At 41.3% G+C, this 22,148-nt stretch overlaps 1 protein-coding gene across 9 annotated transcripts; it reads left to right on the top strand.

The window, feature by feature from the left end:
- The first annotated feature begins 10 nt into the window (after positions 1 to 10).
- On the top strand, positions 11 to 22,137 carry LOC118416933 (RNA-binding protein 5-like). Of its 9 annotated transcripts, none has more exons than XM_035822240.1 (25): positions 11 to 155; positions 1,155 to 1,302; positions 1,588 to 1,798; positions 2,171 to 2,317; positions 5,964 to 6,002; positions 6,279 to 6,348; positions 7,218 to 7,291; positions 9,167 to 9,253; positions 9,847 to 9,907; positions 10,697 to 10,759; positions 11,091 to 11,318; positions 11,896 to 11,929; positions 12,068 to 12,137; positions 13,015 to 13,219; positions 13,675 to 13,874; positions 14,734 to 14,995; positions 15,179 to 15,270; positions 15,466 to 15,621; positions 17,012 to 17,170; positions 17,319 to 17,387; positions 17,668 to 17,883; positions 18,212 to 18,286; positions 18,432 to 18,535; positions 18,962 to 19,091; positions 21,097 to 22,137. In XM_035822240.1, the coding sequence occupies exons 2-25, from the start codon at positions 1,196 to 1,198 to the stop codon at positions 21,220 to 21,222; spliced, it is 2,985 nt and encodes a 994-aa protein (XP_035678133.1). In that variant the 5' UTR covers positions 11 to 155; positions 1,155 to 1,195; the 3' UTR covers positions 21,223 to 22,137. The 9 variants fall into 9 exon arrangements, with proteins under 9 accessions (XP_035678133.1, XP_035678138.1, XP_035678139.1 ...); XM_035822245.1 differs by having other exon boundaries at positions 14,758 to 14,995; XM_035822246.1 differs by having other exon boundaries at positions 13,675 to 13,838.
- Positions 22,138 to 22,148: the final 11 nt, after the last annotated feature.

Genomic DNA, 22,148 nt, shown 5'->3' on the forward strand with positions numbered 1-22,148 from the left:
GGGTTCGCAAAGGCTCTCGGGATGTGGACATCTGAGACTAGGGTAAATTATTTGCCAAGCCGCCATCTTGGGACTTCTGTGTTTTCCCGCGAAAGTGGCAACAGAAATCGTCCAATTTTGCAACAAATTACCTCAGTTGAAGCCTAGTTCGGTAGGTAAAGATGATCTTTTAAGTTTCAGGGTCAAGGGGAGAAAACTATAGGTATAAAAAGCTAGCCAAACTGTGTTTTTTGATGGTTGATTTGGAGAAAATTGGACGAGATATAACTCAAGATAATTGGTTTTGCTGATCAAGCTTGGCTTGGTTTGTGTGGGCGTTGCTCTTTCTTCACGATATAATTTTGTCCAAGGAAGTGCTGAGATATTTGGCTCTTTCGTATGGCTCTTCAACTTGTTACAAATGGGCCGTTCCAAAAAATAAATGTGGAGGGGGGGTTGAAGAGGTCGGATTTTCCAATTGCTTCATCCCCCCTTTGGATTTCATCCGAGGGCCTGACCCCCCCTTTGAATTTCATCCGAGTGCCTCGACCCCCGTCTAATTTCATCCGAGAGCTCCGACCCCCCCCCCTTTATTTCATCCAAGTTCCAAATGCCTCTTATACCCCTTTTATTTCAACTGAATAACCTTACCCCCTCATAATTTTCATCCTAGAACCTTGCCCTTACAGTACTGTAACTAAGATAGGAGTAGAAGTATCTAAATCCAGATTTTCTTGACTTTTTTGTAGAAAAACCCATATCCAGACCTATCTCGACCCCCCCGTTCAAACGAAATCCATATCCAAGATTTGCTTGACCCCCCCTCGGTAAAATCCGACCTCTTCAACCCACCCCCCACATTTATTTTTTGGAACGGCCCAATCAGTGCCACCAAAATATGTCGAGAAACCCACGACTTGCTATATTTTTTTACTGACCAAGTAGTACCCTCTATTTTTGCAGTCTTCTATTTTGATCCCCAGGCCAAAAGTTGACGAACTAAAGGAATGTGACATCGTAAAGATTTAGACCTCGAATACTTTTAGTTCTTTCAGTTTGGGTATCTTAAAAAGATTTTGATACTCTATTGATATGGTTTACATGTATTCAACAATGTAATGCAATGTTAACACTATATTGCTGACTATTTTGTTGTTTATTTTGTATATTTCCAGGGTTTATTAGTTTACAGTAGCTTTAGTTGGGCTTTAGAAGAATGGCTAGGTACAACAACAACAGTCGCGGCGGATCAAGCCGGAATCATTTTGAGGAGGAGGAAAATTTCGAGGCCGTGAAAGACGACTACTACTATGGAACCGATCGGTAAAGAGTTCGCTTGAAAAAATATTTGTTCAATAATGTTCTCTAAAGATACAAGAAATTATGTTATGATATGCCGGCTATTGATTTAAAATTCACTATAAATACGGAACAAGTTCATGCTACTCTATGTAGAAATGAGAAAAAACAATGCAGCTTTACAAAGAAAACATTTGCTCCTTTCATACTTGTGGTGTCTTTTGTACTTGAATGCAACCTAAACTGAAGTGTGAGACCATTTACAGTAGCAATCAAAAGTCATTACATTAGCATTTGTTTGTTTTGTAGGGATGAAAGAAGGAGGGACAGAAGAGAGGGCCGCTATGGTGACTTTACGAACCGCGAGCGCGGACCAGAGTGGGACCGGGAGCGATACCGGGACCAGGGAGGAGACTACGACTACCGGCGAGCGCCCAACAGGGAGAACAGGGACTGGGACAGGGAGCGGGACTACAACAGAGAACGAGACAGGGACAGGGAGAGAAATGACAGATATGAGGTTAGCTTATAATGTGTATTTAGTGGGGTTCAAAAGTTATCGTAAAATATGCATATAAATGTGGTACAGACCGTACGTATAGTCAGTGTCATGCAAATGCAGTATTTGCATATGAAAAACAGTGCTAGACACTGAAAGCTATAATTGTCAAAGAAAACAAATGAATAAAACAATAAATCTGTTATCATTAGCTGATAACAGCAAAAAAGAGTTTAAAAGAGTTAAAAACTTTAAAGTCACATCTAAAAGGAGCTCATACTCATAGAAACATTATCACTGTGGTATGTATCGTGTAAATGACCATTCCAAATGTATGTATCCTGGATGGATAACTGCAGCAAGACTGTTACATACAAATGTTGTTCTGTTTAGGACCGCCAGCGTTACGACCAAAGAAACTTTGATAGAGAATATGACCAGCGAGATCGTGACTCCCGAGGTCCCCCAACGTCAGCCAGTGAGAAGCCCAGCAAGATCATCATGCTGAGGGGACTGCCACAGACAGTGGATGAAGATGAGGTACGTTTGGGCGACTGACATTGTTGTGCATAGTCACAAACACAGTACTAGTAACACATACATACCAACACAGTATACCTCACATACACTCTTTGTCAGCACTGTTACCATCACCAAATGTGTTTGGTTATGCATTCTACAAGAAAACACATACAGCTAGCTGGTTGTTGAAAGTTGGAGTAAGTTGCAGTGTTAGAAGTCAAGTGTTTGAAGTCAATTGTCTCAATTTCCATTTCACTAAGTGATACTTAAGTATTTTAAACTCAGCAACACCATCTTGCAACACATAAAGGAACTGCAACTGTCATTTAGTTAGGGCCTTTGCTGTATACTAGTGCCTGCAGTTATTTAGCACAGAACACTGGTGTTACATAGCAATTGGAATTTAGAGATTCTGTGTGTAAATTTTTGTATCTGGAGCTCTGGAATTTTCAAGAGCTGTTCATTGTCTGAATGGTAACAATTGAATATGTAGAGCAAAAAAAGTTGATATTAACCATATGAGCTGTGGAAAGTAGTCCTTAATTGACTGATGTGACAGTGCATTATGGCCACTTCCGCTACAGTTAACACATCCACCACCCGTGACATTTTACGAGGACTTTCCATTCCTGCTATGCTAAAGCCTTCGTGTTATGTGGTCCAGAGAGAGGTGTCCCTGTACTACTTGACGTCAGAAGTCCAAATATAGGACAGTCTTGCCTTTGCTCTTTATAGCAGGTATCATAGGAATGCTTCTCTCAGTACACCATGCAGCCAGAGCTTAGCCATTCTGTTAAATGGTGGTTCTATCAGCACTGCCAAAATGTCTAACTACATGTCTTGACCATCTGTTTGTATATATTTAATTTATAGATGGTATTACTAAATGTAATGTTTATTGGAGCTACAATTTCTCTGGCCTAATCCCTCATTAAGTTGTGATTATGTTTGTAAACCTGTATGATAATAGTTGGGTAAGTGTAATCTTAACTTGAGATTTTATTGCTAATGCTTGGAAATGGTGCTACTAACCGGCTGCTGGCGTCAATATGCCGTGCTGCGTTTCCTGTGATGCCTGTGGAATACAGCGATTGTTGTCGCATCTTCCGGCTTTAAATCGCGCGCTCCAAATTTTCTACACTGGAATCTTGCGCAAAATGTCGGTCAGCATTGCGAGGTGTACGTGATAGATCACTTAACCCTCAGTCGGGGTTGGCATGGCGTTTTTATAAGTGACGACGTCTGGTATGTTTACAAATGACGTTATCGCTTGGTCGGGGTCACATGACTCGCATCTACGACATCACACGTCAGTGACGTACTGACAAGTGAAGCTTGGCCTGTCAAGAGTCCAGTAAATTATCGCAACACGATGGTTTCCTCTGGCAGTGGGCAGGAGGAATGAAAAGGCAGCAGTTCGTTTCCGTATCTCACGGCGGTGATGTGGATTCATGACTCTCTGATGATGATGACTTGGCGAGAAAACCCATGTAGGAATAATGTCCTTCCAAATGCTTTGCTGTGTTCTCCTGCTTCCTCATTGCGCTTAGTACTAGTAGTTGATCTATGTAAACTGGTACAGAATGACTGCAATATTAAAACACCAAAGATTTACTGTTTAACGTTAGCTGCTTTCACTCCTGTGACTACAGTCTGGTCAAGTGATGCTTCATTCTGGTGAATGGTCAAGAGCCTGTCAGACTACATGTATTCATAGCTGCTGTTGTATCTGTCCTAAAAATACCCATGACCTTCATCCACTCCCACCCTGATGTGCCCTTGCTTTAAAGCCTTGACTATTAGGAAGGGCAGGGACTATGATTAGGCTGCCTCTGCCATCTTTGTGGTTGCCATGCCAACAGTTGCTAGGACAACTTCTGCTGGGACATGTCTTCGCCTTGGTAACAAGAGCGTGCCCTCAGCACGTCCGGCAATCAGGTATTACCCCTTCTCTCCTTTTGCAGAGGGATGCTATGTATAGGAGAATAATTATAAATATGTGGGGAGGCTTAGACTGGCGACTGTTAGGGGTAACACTACAGGACATCTGCTGAGCCTAAATCACATCTGACAGTTAGTGCGCTAGAGTATGTCACCCCTGAATCACTCACGTCCATATATAAAATTGGGACCCGTATTTACGGGGTGCCCGCTGCGTGATTTATTGAAATTTATCAGATATTTTTATCCTTGCATTTAACCCGGTGGCATCGGTCACCACTTTTCATGGTTTTGTCGTGTAGTTGGACACGAACAAACAAGCCCTGGAAACCGACAAGTCGTTTTATCACCATTTGAACAAGTCTTTTACAAGATATTATTTGTCAGCGTCCAGGCTGGTTAAGCTGGCCCTTCACCTTGAATAGTTGTGAACAACCCCTGGGTGATTAAGGATTGATCGCACAGTGGGAGTAATGCCACAGAGTGAATCCTGTTTCAGAATTCCTTCTGAGTTACAGGTGGTATGTGGTTTCCTTGTCTGGACCTGTGGTTGCGTGATCAGGCCCTGACAGAAGATCCATTGGGAACTTCAAGCCTAATTTGGCATCCATGACACTCTGCCTTATAGGGATGTCTCTTGCACTGACCCTGTGGGTTGTGTTGCACCCTAGTGGTTCACCAGTGTTACAACAGGCACTGGTTTGTAGGAGTGCACCCTTACTCCACTCCCGTTCTTTTGTGAAGTTCAGACTTCTTCTGTATTTCCTGTTTCATTCCCGTCGCAGTTCTTTCATCCGTTTGCTTCCAAGGTCAGTCCCGGTGTGTCTCTTTGAATATCGTTTGTTTACATTTCTTGTTGCTGTTGTTGTGAAGTGTCTGAGATTTGTAATTGGTTGCTTCATGTTTATCAAATGGCCTCCTGTGTTGGTTTCTCGCTGTTTTCTTTCTGTCCCATCACACAGAATTGGAACGCGAAATCCGTCGAACATGGCCATGGACGTGAGGCACTGGATTCATCTCGGGGACGGCGTTTACATGCAGTCATTTCTTACACCCTCTAGTATCAAAAAGGCTTGTCATTACTTTACTGTCTCCAGTCATCCAACTGATTATTGCGCAGTTAATGAGAATGGTGGTGAACTCACTGCTAGAAATGGTCATGAGTTCCTTGTAGAGAGGCCTGACTATTTGTAACCCCTCAGAAAGTATGGGAGCTATGGTGAATACACACAAATGTGTGTTTTTGGTTTACCTCCAATTTCCCAGAGACAGGTGCAGATATGATTTGAGACAGGTGTTGGTAAAGCATGGCCCAGAGAGATTTAGAATGTGTGCCTGGCTTTCCTTTTCTACTCACCCATGAAACAACTGTGAAGATTGCCATTTTTCACTGTCAGTTTAGTCTAGCACCAAGGGAGCAGCAGGCAGTTAACTTTTGGTAGTGATGAAGGAATGCATACATATCTAGGGGAGTCGCTTGCTATCATGAATGTTGGAAGATATTCTTCATCAATCTTTATGTTGTTAGATACTCTCATAATTGTTTAAAAGAATGGCATGTGAGAAAAGACAGGTCTCAAAAAAGGAGGGTCTACTATTTACAAGGGAGATAGCTTGCAAACTGTGCTTTGTAACAGGAGTTAGTTCATGGATATCAACAATACTGTGGTGTGTTAGAAAATGATAGGTGCTTTGCCATAATGTCTCTTGTAAATGTTTTTAGTTGGAAAGTCCAGTGGAGGAACCCATCATGGATCCAAAGGTTTGTCCTAAGTAGAGTTGAAGCTCAAGTTAACAATTTATGTGAGCACAGATGCCTTATTTACGACACACAACCTGACACACACTTGACATGTACGCAACCCTCTTAACATTTTTGGTTGTATTTTTCTGAATGACAATTATCTTTGCAAAATGTTCTTTGAGTTGTTTCAATATCTTTCTATTGAGAGAATTGTTATCATTCAACTTGCAGCTGCTTTTGGGCGGTAGTATGGACTGCTAACTTGTGCTAAGTCATTGTTTTCTTTGATTCCAGATACGTTTAGAGCTGCAAGCTTTCGGTGCACCCCTGAAGGAAGTGAGGCTCATGAAAAGGAAAGAAACAGGTGGGATACAAACACTGTTCCTTTCTCTGTGTTTTGTATTGTACTTGAGTTTGAAAGAAAGGCATCATGGCAATATTGGGCAGGCAGCTAGGCAGTCACTCACTGAAAAGCACTATGTTGTTGGGTCTGGGGGAACGTTATACACGGGGCTGGGTTTCACGTGGAATGCTCTGTCAAAGACAACTGGCACCACTGGGTCACATTTCAGAATGAACCAGTATCATAAATAGTATCCTTGTTGTTCACTTTGACTGTGGTGCGGATCTATGACAATGAGGTATAGTTAGCCCGTCACGTTTCGGGGGCATAGCGAAGGCGCCCCCTCACGTCTGCGCCCCCGGAAAAGGTAAAGCGAGAATGTTGAGCGCGCTCCCGCCCAGTTTCATATTTGGCGAATGTGACAGGTAAAGATGATTCTTTGTAAGGTGATAGCATATTTGTGCATCTGGAGTGGTAAGTAAGGGTGAGTATACTCTTTCCCTATGTTATGCCAAAGCTGTGGTGATTGTATCAGGCCATGTAATTCTATCTCATGAAGTGCAGGGGATTGAGTTCAAGGGTACACTAGGGGTTACTACTATAACTGTGCTTGGCTGTAATCCAGAACCTACTGTACATCAATATCAGTAGTATGTAAAATTGAGAAATGTGCTTTACATTTGTTATTGGTGTTGGGCATTCATTCTCGTATAAATCTTTGTGATAGGGAGTTTTGAGTGCTCTTCAGTGAGTGATGATTTTGACGAATTTGTAAAGAAAAGGGAAAAAAAGAGTGCCTGCACTGCCATGCCTTTACAAGTGTTGTCCGCAATACCGCAGGGTTGGACGACCCCACACTAACACCCCACGTTCTGAATGCCTGTCCCCAGGTGCCTCCCGCGGCTTTGCCTTTGTGGAGTTTGAAAACTTGCAGGACGCAACTCGCTGGATGGAACAGAATCAGGTTTTGTCATAAGTTTACACCACTACTGCAGTGTCCACTACTCTTCCCAAGTCAAGTCAAGCCTCCATTGGTAGTTCAAACTGGAATCACCAGGAAAAAACAAAACAGAAAAACAGACGGAAACTCTTATCATTTCTGCAAAGTTCTTGGTGTCCTTTTCTTTCATTCGTTCGTTTGTTGTGTACTTTCACACTTGTGATTCAGTGGGACTGAATTCCCCAAAAGGGGTGCCAGTTACGGAGACTTTTTTTTCAAATCATAGAGTAGACTGCTTCATCTGCATGTGCTTGTTGTCTTCCATATATGTATTATAAGGTAGCTAGGTGGGGGTTAGAGTACTGGGCAACCCATACACTCTTAAATGACACCCAACGTCACACTGTGATTGGCTCGTAACAGGATAGATGCAAAGATAGAGGTACCAAGGTGCGCCGTACTTGTGTGCGTCCAGGAAGATGACACTCCACCTAAAAGAAAAGCAGATGTTACACATCTTGACTGTCAACATGTACACGTTAGCCTATCACACTGTGACAAGGATGCACGCCTCAACACAGGAAATAAAGGAGCACTGCTCGTTTTTGGAAAGACTACACCAAAATTATGACCATGCCATGCAATGAGTGGCATTCACTTTTATACTGACACTGTTTTGAAGCTATACAACTACAAATGTATCAGCCAGAATCATAAGTCAGACGTATCTTTGATAAATTGTAATTCTTATGGACAAAAGTATAGCTGTTTTAAAGCTGTACATTCTCTTTCTTTTTTTTAGAGTATTCAACTTTCTGTATCTGTTAAACTTTGTCAGTGCTCCTTTAAAGTTAACACACAATCAACACATTACATCTGCTATCCTAGACAGATCTGTAAGTTTACTCAAAATAGAAGTGTTAAATTGACTTTTCATTATATTTCATCCTGAAATCTGATTGGACAAACTAATAACTTGATTACAGGTCTGTCTAGATGTGCAGTGAGATGAGACTATTATGGGTTGCCTGTAGTGAATCAGTAGCCTACTAGTATATTCTCTTCATCTCTGGGTGGGAGCATGCTGCTTTTATGTCACGTAAAATCAAAAATTGTCCAAACTCACCAAAACAGTCTTCAAAATATCCTGTGGTCACAAGTTATGCCGTGGAGGCAACAGTTTCCATATTCTTGCTGTCACTGTTAGCATTTTCAACAGGGGTATTGCTTGGGTGGTCTGGTCATGGGGCTAGGGAGCTGGCAAGAATCGTGTGCTACATGTGAACTGTCCAAAACTGCTTCCTCTAGTCTTAGCAACAAGTCCAAGCTAATGCTTCATGATTTTTCGTAATATTAGGAAAAGATTCTGAAAATGTAACAATAAATAAAGTTGCACATTTTGGTAGAAAAGAAGGAAATGATGCAAGATGTAACTAAAATTTGTGCAAAGCAAATATTCTAGATGAAGCAGTTGACATTCAATCTTTTAAATCTGTCTTGACAAGACTGAGCTATGAGGGAGGGGGTCTCCTTGTATATATCCTCTGTGAAGTTCAGAACACCAAGCACTGTGATATCCGATAACACAGTCCAACTGCCGATGTAAACAAGCTCTGCCCCCCCACCCCCTCCGCTCTGTCATGGATGTGCTTCCCACCGCTTCTACCCCGTGAGACGCAGCAACAAAAAAATGGACCAATCAATGCATGGATGGCATGAGGCCCGACACCGCCACACTCACCCGTTCTCTTCGCAGGAGGAACAACTCCCAGAAGCTCCCTCTACCAAACCAATGACTAACTGTCCCCCTGAAGGTTGAAGGGTTTTCCATATTACGCTATTGTCTGCGCTGCGTTTGTTCCTGTACTGACGACCGTTATCATTGTCTCCCCCTTACAGCACCAGCTGATGCTGCGTGGCCAACGTGTGAACATGCACTACAGCACGCCCAAGCCTCAGAAGGAGGAAGACTGGCAGTGCAGTAAGGTGTGGATCCCTACAAACTCTAAGTTAATTGAAAAACATGTGTCAGCCCCCCACCCCATCCATGCATACACACCTCATTAAACTCAGTCTCTACAGCATTGTGGTCACTTAAAGAGGGCATAAAAACTCTTGAATGACAACCAGAATTTGTGAGCTTTTTACAAAGACACCTAGGGCAAAGAGAAAGGACAAGATTTTGTGTGAATGTTCGTGGAGTGATAGGTAAAAATTGTATTAGGAGCATGACTAGTGTGTTTGTAAAAGAAAGTTTTCTGAGCGATAAATTAATTTACAATGTACAAAGTAATTGCTTGAAAAAGAAAGAGACCGTGGTAACTGCAAGTCGTTGGAATATGTCAGTAACAAAGACTGAATGAATGTTGTCTGAGTTGAGGTGACTGTAAGATTTAGGGACTGTAAATGGTTGTAGCAGTTTGAGGTTGCCCAAAACAATACAGCCCTCTCTAGCCCTCTTGCCCGCAACTACGACATCTACCCTTTTGCTGCAAGGTTTGACCACTGCTGTGGAATAAACTGTATCAAGTTGTGCATAACCACACACATAAAATGTTATGTTAAATGATCTCTTATAGTGTGGGGTGCACAACTTCAAGCGTCGAGACCACTGTTTCAAATGTGGCATATCCAGAGAAGGTGAGTGCTCCCCATAGCATAGAGGAAAACCAACCCCCTGTTGTGGAGTAAGTACAACAAACTAGAGCTCTCTGGCTAATGCCATGTGGTTGCACTAACACTACTGGTTGTTATGTCTCTGGTTCAGCTGACCAGTACTAAGTCATGCGTTCATGGAGGCTGCACTCCCATGCTGTGGTTTAAGAGCACTGCTTGGTACACAGTATAGCGTATCGTCCTGTTGTAACAAATCAGAGCAAGCTGTAAGTTAATGCAGTCGGTAATATGTTGTTCATGGACTAAGAATGGGGTTCATCATATTGTGGACTTTGGTTGAATTGTCAGTTGAGAAATGCATAGACTTGACAACATCCATTCCACACATGTCATCCATTGAATATAGTCTGGTGGGGTTAGAACGTGTATATGATGCTCTTAAAATAAATGTAGTTAGGAAAAAGAGTTGGCATATCTTGTGGCAGCATCATTGCACAGCTTTTCTGCACTTTGCTGGTTAACATTCTGTACACAGTGTTCATTCCAACATTGTGTATCAGTCGTAAATTGTCTCTTTCTTGTGCTTGGAGTGACTCAGAAGTGTGTCTTGGAGAGTTCCATAGAAGGAGCAGCAGTTAGGCAGTTCCTTTGTCTCTCATATAGCATGTCATAGAGGGGTTTGCTAATAAGAAAAGTTCCTGGTAAGTGTCCGTGTGGCCAATGCTCAGATAGCCACAGCATGGTAGTGCAGATGAGAGGGTACAACGGACTCCACACTCATGGCGATAACAACAACAGTGTTCTTTTCCACAGAGTCATCTAAGACGCTGAAGGAGGGAGAAGGATATAATGAAGTGGGATCACAGCCGTCCAATAGTAAGTCACTATCCTAAGTAATGAAACTAATAGTACCATACAATGATGTGCTTATTACTCCACCCAAAGGAACTGGACTATTGCTTTTTCTTGTGAGTCTATGGCCTAGTATGGGTATGTTTTTCAATTGCAAATGTAGTGTTTCCATGCAAATATACACTGTTGGCATCTGGGACGGTTGCAAAGCCTGTGACTGCCATGTTTTTAATTGTGATGTGATCCACTTGTTTGCTTGATTCATCTATGTTTTGTTATTTCTCTAGTTTTGTATACTTATTCTCCGGACCAAAATGTTAAAGTTTGATAAGCCATTTTTCATTGGTCCGCGCAGCTCTCATCTTCCGTGGTTTGGACACCCTGACGACGGAGGAGACTCTCCGCTCGACGCTGGGCGCGCTGTCCACGGTTCACATCCACAGCATCCGACTCATCAAGGACAAGCTGACGCACACTTCCCGCGGGTTCTGCTTCGTGGAGATGAACACGGTGGAGGAGGCTGCACAGATGATGGACGTGTTGATGGCAGTCCGACCGGCCTTCGCTATCGATGGGAAACAAGGTACCTTCCTATGATTCAAACCAGTACATAATCTATACTTGTCCCTAAGACAGCTTTCAAATCTTTGTCTCACAGTTGAGTTTTCCAGAAAGTAGCCATATAGAAAAATGAAGCACATTTTCCAACTGCAAATCTAACCATCTAATTTGATTGGGCTCTTTTTCATGTACCATGACCAATTCATGGCCAATTAGACCTGACTTTGCTATTGATGGGAAACAAGGTACTGTCCTATGACTCAAACCAGGAAATAATCAATATCCGTTCCAAAGGCTTTAAACCCATGTTACACTGGAGTTTGCCAGAAAGTTGCCATATAGAAAAAGCATATTTTTCACCTCCAAATCTACACCATCAAATTGGATGAGGCTTTTTTTTCACTAAACGATATACTATGATCAAGAAAACAAAGTTGTATAATTATAAAAAATGTCATCTACAGCTTTTAGACACATTGATTTAATCAATTTTCTTGCTAGTAATACAAATACGATTTCCCAAATGCTTATAGACTAAGTATGGACGTTTATTTATTCATTGTGCCAACATTGCTCAACCTTTTCTGTTTCTTTTTCAGTGAATGTTGCCTTTGCCAAACAGGGAAAAGCAGGGTAAGTTTGAGTTAACTTTGTCATCTTTTGCACACAGTGTCCATATATTTCCGTCAGTCTGTTTCCTAGGACATTGTATCTCCACACATCGTTTAACTGGTAGTTTTTAATGCATTTTTCTTTGTGATTTTATTGCAGAAGTAGTGCTCCGAGTGGTGTAGCCGCCGCTGCAATAGAAGCTGCCCAGTGGTCACAGGCACAAGCACAGGTACGAAATCTCAGTCCTAGCTGTTACAACTGTGGCATTTTAAGCTTGTTGCCTGTAGCTATTATTGATGTTACAAATTTGTCTGTATGTGGCCACCTGTGGAGACTACGTGGCCTCAGTTTTTACTAGTAACATATCACCAAGCAAGAACGTGAACTCTGTCAGAGTCTATGGCTTCGCCAGCTGTGGTCACGTTTCATAATCCCCCCTAATCGCTGACTTTAGATTAACTTTATTAAAAGACACCAGTGTCCAACAATGCTTTGAAAGGAAATAGCATGCGTATGTGCCCTTTGTAACTACATGGCTAACGCCTGCATTAGAAAGAGATATTTCCTGCATTATACAGAGATATTTACGTCAAGAATTTCTTAATGATACCAGTGATAAGAAAGCACAAAACAGATGTGTCACATGGTGAATGCATTAATGCATTGGAACAAAATCAGATAGCTGTCTCAGAGGAAGATGAAAGCATTACAGTTCAAAAGAATACTGTGTAACTTGACACTAAATTTAACTTAGCGTTGTGCTGGAAATAGAGGGGATATCGAACATTAACAGCTGTATCTTATAAGTAAAGTTTGTTGAACTTGTAGCAGAATGTTTGCTATGAAGCATAATACTTTTTCGTTAGCCATAGTGCAACCTGGCTTTGCTACGGCTTGACTTTTTTTTTGGCCAAGTACAACACGACTAGTCTACCTGCCCTACACGTCTTGATGCATGTTGGGTTCTTTATGTGCAGAGGTTGGACACCATAAATTCTGTCATACATGGGCTGGCTGGCTTTATGTCCCCACTCTGAAAAAAATGTTGAAGTTTGGGTTGTCAAGTTTTGAATGAATCATCATGGAAACGTCTATCTTTTTACCAGGGGACGGACCAATCGTGGGACCAGACACAACAACAGCAGACGTTCGCTGCCGCCCAGGACGGACAGTTCAGCCAGGACCAGACTACGGACTATGCCGCGTACTTCCAGAGCGGAGACTACGCTGCGTACTACCAGCAGCAGGGCATCGACCTGGCCCAGTACCAGCAGCTGGCAGCAGCTGCAGCTGCAGCTCAGGCCGCGGCCGGTTAGTCCCACATGTAGCTTACACATGCTCTAGCCAACATTCCTTTGCCATGTCATATATCTACGGATAATTAACTGTGATAATGACATTGTGGTTACTATAGTGCACTTAATAAAGAAGAACGAAACTTTCATTTACTGTTAAGGAGATGGCTTCAGAGTGAACATTGTGGAAAGCTTTCATAGTTTGGTTCGAACTTGCTTGAGTGCGCCGCAGTCGAAAATTTGAACAAATGTTTAGTTCCTTTGCCCAAAGTTGTTAAAGTGATGTGCAGTTGATGCCACAGCCATCCTTTTTTCACAATAAACTTGAGTTTTCTCAGGTTGGCATGATAAAAATAGAATACAACACAGGGTATTACCTTGGGCGGTACGGAATACCCTGTGTTGTATTCTATATTCCTGGATGTCTAACCTTCATCAATGCAAGTAAGTGAAACAATCTGATTTCTTCAGCAGCTGCAGGAGGCACAGGTGCCGCCCAGACTGCCCTGGAACAGGTGCAGGCGGCACAGCAGTTCCAGAAGCAGCAGCAGATCATCCAGCAGCAGATCGTCACCCAGATGCAGCAGCAGCAGAAACTCAGCGAGCTCACCACGGAGGAGAGACTGGCATTGCAGGTGGGTGAAATGACAGCACAAGAGCTCGGGCGACAGGTGGGTCCCTTACACTTGCTTCCATTCAACGGCTTCTCCGTCCTCTTTGGTGTGGAAACTTGTCTTGAGTTCGGTTCTTGTCTTTCTCTTCGGCTGAATTTCTTTAATCTGAAGCTGAGTAAAGTCTTTATGGATAAAGTAAACTTTGCTTACCAACAGTTGGTTAGTTAAAGTTACTGTTTAGTTTATCCATAATGTCATTTACCAACACAGATGAACTTTCATGCTATGAGTTAAGTCTTGTTTCCTTAGTGCTTGTCAAATCTGATTTCGTTGTTGTGTGTCCATCGTCTTTTGAAACTTTGCCAATTTCTGTTACAAGATCAATTTTTGTGTTTGGGTGTGTGTAATTTTGTTGTACCCTTGAATGAGGAACAAGTATACCTAGTACACCCACTTCTTGCTTGAGTCTTCAACCACAGTAAAGTTTTTTTGAGTAGTCGAAGTGGTTAAATGACAAAATAAATCTTTGTAACTTTCACTTGTCTAGAACCATTGCTCATGTCACTGCATCTTTCCTCCACAACTGCCAGTATCTTCAGTGCAGTGAGTCCCTTTAAGCTTTAAGCTTTCACCATAGTATAATAGAAAGAAAAATAAACAAGAACTTCTTATAGTGTACTCCATAGTCTCTCCTTTTTCCTCTCCTACTTTCTATCAAAGTGTCTGTCAGGTAGAAATTTTAGCATTAAAATTTATTACAAAGTGTAGGCGGTCGAAAGAAATATCGAATACCGGGTTCTCCATTTTATTCAGTCATTTTCTTTCCTTGTGGTAGTCTTATGATACAGAGGTTGAGCTTTTGTTACCTATGTTCTACTGTACGGAGCTCGTTACTAACCCAGCTGTATACTGACAGCTGTGGGCACCTGGAATCTTACAGGCGCAGCAGTGGTCTCAACAGGTGGCCCAGTACCAGCAGGTCATTGACCCTGCTGCCGTGGCAACGCAGGTTGTGGCCGCCACCACCGCTGCTGCCGTGGCAACCACCATCCCTGTTTCCACGGCAACCGTCGCAGCTGCAACGACCCAGGCTGCCGTCTCGGCGGCTGCCACTCCCACCACTCCAGCCCTGACCATCCCCTTTGTTTCATTGGACCAACCAAACTACCAAGTATATCGTGAGTACAGGCTTGCTTCACCCATGAAAATTGCAAAATGTTCAGCACATCACTTTCTTGGGTACTTGGAAGCATCTAAATTAACCCTCAGAGAGCAGGAACCACATAATTTTGCTTGGTGCAAATTTAAGTGCAGCAAAGAAACGAGGAAAAAAAGGCTAATTATAGGTTTACTTTCCACAGCCACTCCTGATCTGTCCACCTTCCAGTATGACGAGACGTCAGGCTACTACTACGACCCTCAGACAGGACTCTACTATGACGCTAGCACACAGGTCAGTACTCACTCAATCCTAGCAGCAAGCTTTTGCTAGAATGTTTGTGATTTTTTTGTTTGTGAAGTCTAGGAATGGGTTTAGCTCTTGCTTAGGAAAGAAAAGTAGGTATGAAAGACTGGTATTCTGAAAATGATTAAGAGTCCCTTTTTTAATGTCTGTATCTGTATTAAAAGATGCATTCTTTCTTCCTAGTACTTCTACAACTCTCAGACCCAGCAGTATCTGTACTGGGACCAGGAGAAACTATCGTACCTACCCGCACCTACTGATGCAGCAGAGCAACAGGGTGGAGATGGCAAGGACAACAGAGAAGAGAAGAAGAAAAAGAAGGAAAAATCAGCTCAAAAGGTAATTAGATTATAGTGTTCCTGCCCTTTTTGACCAATCGCTGATGTTGAGTGTCACATGACCTAAGTGATTGGTCATGTTGACCTGATTAAGGTTGAAGTAGGGGAAGTTTTTGAATTGTATTGGAACACAGTTTAGCTGTATTGTAATTTGTATAAAAATTGTAGTCTTTTTGGTCCAGAGATACACCTTTTCTTTGTTCTCACCTTTGGTTTGAGGTTTTATTCGTTGGGTTGGTTGCTCAGGTGAACAGCCAGTGCTGCTTGTTTTAGGTGACCAACTTTTTAATCCCACCTGCTTAAGCACCCTATCATGATGAATAGACTGATTCTTGCAATACCCTTACCATTAGCAAAAGAACCAATGAGAGAAGGGCAATAAGCAGTTGGACCAATGAGAGAGTGACTGCACGTCAGCCAAATGTTGACATGTCTATTTTACATTTCTACATTTTGACAGGATACTGTAAATGCAGAAATGTTCGCGGTGGATTAATGTTCGCGGTTTTCGCGGTAGCCGCTTCACCGCGAATTTAAAACCACCGCGAACATTTTTCCATAACAGTAAGAGACTACAGTGCATGGTGCTACCGCGAAATTAAAACCACCGCGAAAAGTCCATTTTCCCGCTACCGCGAAATTAAATCCCCGCGAACTTAAATGCATTTGCAGTATTTTTCTAAACAGCTCTTCTCTTTATCACTAAAAGCAAGAAATTTTGCCACCCCCTGAAATATAATCGAATGGGCTAGTCTGGAGGATCATGCTGTGAACTTTCTACAGCCCTGTTCCTGCTGACAGAAATGGGGCACAGAACACTTGTTATCCAGTTGTTCCCATCGTTAGATGACAGGGGGGATCGGATTCTTCTTCTCGTGACCACCAAACATTTTAAGTGGGCTGTAAACACAAGAGTCTGTTACAGTAAGAGTGTCGCCTTCCACCAGACAAATTCCTATCTATGCGCATCATGAACAGAATCAATCATAGGTGTCAACTTGTTTACCATTCTATATGGGTTTATGTAAGGATATATATGGGTTTATGTAATTATATATATAAGAGGAATTAATAGAAGGCCTTGACAAGGGAGATTACATTCTAAGTGGTTCCAAATATTTTTGTGGTATGTTACTCTGTGTATTGAGAGGGAAAAAATTCCTAAGATATTTATCATATTTTTCTCACTAGACAAACAATTTCGGAGAGCCCTTGATACGTACGATACGCTATACTAAATCATCTACTTTTTAGCTGTAGCTGCATGTTTTCTTTAGTTGTTATAAGGATTTTTCATGTCTTTGAATTAAAGTTTGTTACATATCAAGTCGTTATTAAGCAAATGACCTCTTCCTTAAGGAACTGAAAATATCTCTTGGTGTATCTGGCAGATTGCTAAAGACATGGAGAGGTGGGCCAAGAGTCTGAACTCGATGAAGGAGACTAAGAAGTTTGTACCCATCGGCATCGGTATGAAACCTTCACCAAAGTCTGCGGAGGAGAAAGTGTCAGCAACTGCTGATGCTGGTTTTGCCATTCTAGAAAAGAAGGTAAGGTCCAAAATTATCTCTAATATATATACAATGTGAAGGCTAATTTGACTTTGCAGTAGAGCTGACATTTTTGGTTTTAAACTTATTCTTTCAAAGAAAATGAAGATATAAAAAGTGGGTACTAAAACATACATTTTTTTATCAGGCTTCCCTGGCAGAGAGACAGCAGTCAGTGTTGGAGGCTATGCAAAGAAAAAAGGAAGAAGATGTGAAGGTATGTCATGAAGTCATAATAGTGTGTGTTTGTAGTGATTCATATTAATGATTCATTCTCTTGTATTGATCCACATTGAAGTTGCAGTGGTTCTGTGCAGGACTATTCATACTTTGAAAATTTGGTTAACCTTGATATTTGGCACGAATTCCACTTTTCCCAAAGAGAAATGAAAACGGCAGGAGAAATCAAAATGATTTGAATGGCTTCTACTAAAATTGATAAAATAGGTTCTCACTCAACTGAAATAAAACCATGTCCTGTCCTATTCCGTCCTCAGCCCAGCCCCGTGGCCCAGAACTCCCTGGTGGATGCCTACGGAGGTGGCAGTGATAGTGAAGAGGAGGAAGATGACCCCCAGAAGAGACAGACATCTCTGGCACCAGACGAGGAACAGCTGCTGGACTGGAAGAGGATGGCCTGTCTGCTCTGTAAGAGACAGTTCCCCAGCAAGGAGGCTCTGTCCAGACATCAGCAGCTGTCAGACCTACACAAGGTAAGATCGGACTCTCATATCAAAACCACAGGGACATTTTTTTACTTGTGGGCTAAGAGAAGCTGACTACAAAAGAAGTGATGCAAATGTATCATACAGACTCGTGTACAGTCATTGTCATCTTTGCCTAAAGTTGAACCATGTCTTGTGAATAGCTGAAGGCTAGTTTTTATAAATGGCTGGCTCGATTTCCAGATACACTACTAGAAAGTATTAGCCAAAAGTCTATCAAAAGAACCTTCTGGATGTTACTTTTACAATATAAAAGCAATGTAACAACATCATGTGTTACAATGTGTACTATTGTGTGTTAACTTTGTTCCCATAGACTAATCTGGACATGAGAAGAAGATCAGTGATGACTGCTGAGGAACTGGAGGCGCTAGAGAAAAGAGAACGAGATGTGAGTGGGCATCTTAAGTCTTTTTAAGGTTCATGAATAAATTTCTATGACTCATACATTGTAAAATGCAGCCTGAAACAAATGCTGTTGTCTTTCACAGAATGTTGCTGAAATGATCAAACTATTACCACCTCTTTCCCACTAGATGAAGTACAGAGACAGAGCAGCAGAGAGAAGACAAAAATTTGGCATTCCAGAACCACCACCTCCCAAAAGGAAAAGGGAGGACTATATGGGCAAAGTGCAAAGGTGAGTAGTAGAGATCCTCACTATTAAGTTAAACACAGTCCATGTCTGTGTACCTATCTGTCAAACCACTAACAGTAAAAGTAGGGTGTTGTTTGTAGACCACAATATGGAAATATTTTGGCCTAGTAACTTGTTTTGTAGTCAACAGAAAAACTTGTGTTCGAACTTGATATTATTACAGTATATCTTGCAGTGGTTTTATTGTCACGTTGACCTCTCCACAGCACATTTCCAATTCACATACATGTATAACGACAATACTTCAGAACTGTTTCACATGCAAATTGGAAACACTGCAGAAACCTCCTTTTCCCTTCTACACTGAAATAAAACCATGCCAAACTAGATGCGTTTACAGTACTTCTTGTGTACTTTTACCATGGAATGCTTGTGTTGAAGTATAATTAATTGATCTCTGGCCTACAGTAAATACGAGGAGCCCACCAAACATGGGATCGGCAGTGAGAACATCGGGAACAAGATGCTGAAGGCCATGGGGTGGGCAGAAGGCACGGGGCTGGGCAAAAAGAAACAGGGAATAACAGCACCTATCACGGTGAGTTTCAGGCAGATATTCATCATAACTTCAAACTGTGTGTTGTAAGTCACTGTGGTGCAAATTTGAGAGTTTATGCTTTGTGAAATCCTTTTCTCGTATGAATTTTCAACATCAGTTTGTCTGAAATATTTAGTGGCCATTAACACCACACTTGACTGTTTTCTATTTTGTCATTGCTGTAGATTACAGTACTGTAGCTTGTATATTTGTGTTTGTAAACTGTGTCATTTGAATACACTGTCAGTGGAGTAGCAGTAAATGAGTGGGAAAATGACTGCAAAGGTCAGACTTCCATGGGTGGCAGGAAGTAGAAGTAGTGGTAGGTGGTTGTAGAGGCAGTTGTGTCCTGTACTTACTCTCACCTCTCAAATAGAAGTACCCCCTGGAATAAAAGTACCCCCCGGACAAACCTTCAAAATCTAATAAAAGTACCCCCTGGAATAAAAGTACCCCCCGGAAAATTACCAAATTGACATGTAAACTGTGCCCATGCTACTTCAGTCCAAGAGAAGATGATAAGCAGGTAGGCTCTTTTTATTTATTTATGCCTCAGTACCATATCAGTTATTTTTTATTTTTTAATTTTTTATTACCATATCAGTTAATTGTATAAATAATGAACAGCATAATCCCCATGTTATTGCACATATTTTCTTTATCTGAGTGTCACACCATCAACAAAGGTTAAAATAAAAGTAAAAAGATGACTGAAAATAAAAATTGAAGAAATGAAAAAAGAAGTTTATTTTATAATCATTGTTACAAAATAACATTTTGAAGAAACATTCCAACTTAGAATACCTTATTCACCACTTGTGCTATTTTCAATGTTGCAGAAACCAAGGTCATAGACACTGCCCCCTATCGAGAAATACCGGTACTGCAGAAAATATATGATTCTCTCGCGCATTACCGCGAGATTCGGCGTGAGTTGATGAATCCAACATGGCGGATCTTTTCGAGCCGATTGAACGCTATGCTTTGTTTTGGAATGATTTTTTCGTTGCTGGAACATTAAAACAAGTTGACTACGGGTGAAAAATAGTGGAAAAGTATTGGTAACTTTTTAATTTGTTTGGTTGGTGGTTAATTTCTGTGTTTTGATAGAGAATTTACGAAGGTAAGCGACTGTGTGTGTAGCATGTGACCTCGATGTTTTCGTCTTTGTTCAGCGCAACATTTCAAGATTTTTGGAAGGTTAAAGATGGTCTAAAACGAAAAGGATATATTTTTTTACGAGTCCAGTACCGAATCACTTGTGTTCCGCTATTTTTGGACCTGAACCGAAACGTTTTTGCAAGTCCAGAACTGGTCCTGCGTACCGGTACGCATCCCTAGTTATGTTTGGGTCATAGCGCTAGCGGCAGGGAAATCCGCGATGCCTCGTCCGAAAAATAGTGAATATTAAGCAAAAATACAGCGGAAATATGGGCAGAAAATACCAAACTTTCAATATTTGTGGGGTCCCTGGTTAGTAAAGAAAGCCCCAATTTGAAAAAAAAAATAAACGTACCGTCTAAAATAAGGACGTACCGGGTGGATTTTGAGGCGGAAAAAAATAAACGTACCGGTACGTTTATTTGAGAGGTGAGAGTAGCTCAATGGAACAATGATGTTCCTTTAGGATTTTCAATCTTAGTTTCAACCACAAACGGTTTTGTAAATTTGTGATTTGCACCATACTCCCAAATTTCCGATACTTGAATACCACGGAAAAATTTATATTTCTCATGCAATTAGATAAGCCATATATTATTGATTCCATTTGTCCTTATGTTTATAACTGTTTTAAGAAGCGAGAAGAAGTTGAACTTGTACATACTTGAATGTATTAGCATATGTAGAGATGATAAGACACCTTTTTTGTCAAAATTGTACCTTATCACTAGCGCTACGACCTGTACTTAGCTTGTTTGAGCACAAATGTACAATAAAGGTCATTCATTCATTCATACTGCTAACTTCCATGAATTTACATTAATAAGAATGGTTCCTTTTGTAGGCGGAGAAACGTACCATGGGTGCAGGCCTGGGCATGAAGGGGAGCTCCTACGGCACCGAGGCCGGCGACACTTACAAGGAGTCCGTCAAGAAGATCATGAGACAAAGATACTACGAGACATCATAGCAGGACTGGCATTGTTCCCATCATAGGCCTTTCTGTATTGTATGTAGTAAATTTAAATGTTGAAAAGTCTTCAGAAATCATTCCTATGTGTAAAACAAAGTTCATAAACAGGGCAGAATATGTGTTGGTTAGGCCTGTTGATTTTTCCTGGCCTTCACAACTTATAGGCAAAATCTTCGGTAGATCCACATCATGTGTTTTACAACATTAGCCCTACCATCCCACATCATCACATGGAATAGACTCTGATGCTTGTAATTATCCAATCATTTTGTAAGCTTAACTCTTGTTCGATCATAGGTTGTACATATTAAGAGTTTATTTCTACTAAAGGACTAATTTTTCATGACAACTCTACAGCACTTTTATGTTTACAGCCTCTTAAGATAGCTGAATCATGTCAGATACAACACACATAACTAATGGTGCTTTGGTGATTAGTTTGCTGGAGTTGTTTAGCTGGTAGTTATACTATTATTAGGAAAAAATTGTGTAGCTTACTACCAAATGCAGTCCCTAGTTTCTACTCTTGTGTAGCACTAAGATGTTCCACTAAAATTGTTAGATGGTAAACACATTTGTGTAGCCTATTACTAGTATTAGGTTGAGAAGAAAAATACAGTACCCACTTCAGGGTAATGATGAATGCATTGTGCCATACACTTTCATCAGGGCAAAGATTCTGTATACAACTATCATCCAGTGGTATAACTGTACTTTCAAGGAAGATAGAAGATAAGTATTTCCTTATAGTTGGTAATACAGTATGGGTACACTACAGGCATGTCCCAGCCTTGTAAATACATGTACATCCCTTCATCAGTTTTCATCAGTTTCATCAGTTGTTACAAGGGACTCAATCACTGCCAACATGTTGCACCTTTTGGTTTGTATTAAAAGGAAAACAGTGCTGAATGATACTTTGT

Source organism: Branchiostoma floridae, chromosome 5, assembly GCF_000003815.2.
Source record: "Branchiostoma floridae strain S238N-H82 chromosome 5, Bfl_VNyyK, whole genome shotgun sequence".
Lineage (NCBI taxonomy): Eukaryota > Metazoa > Chordata > Leptocardii > Amphioxiformes > Branchiostomatidae > Branchiostoma > Branchiostoma floridae.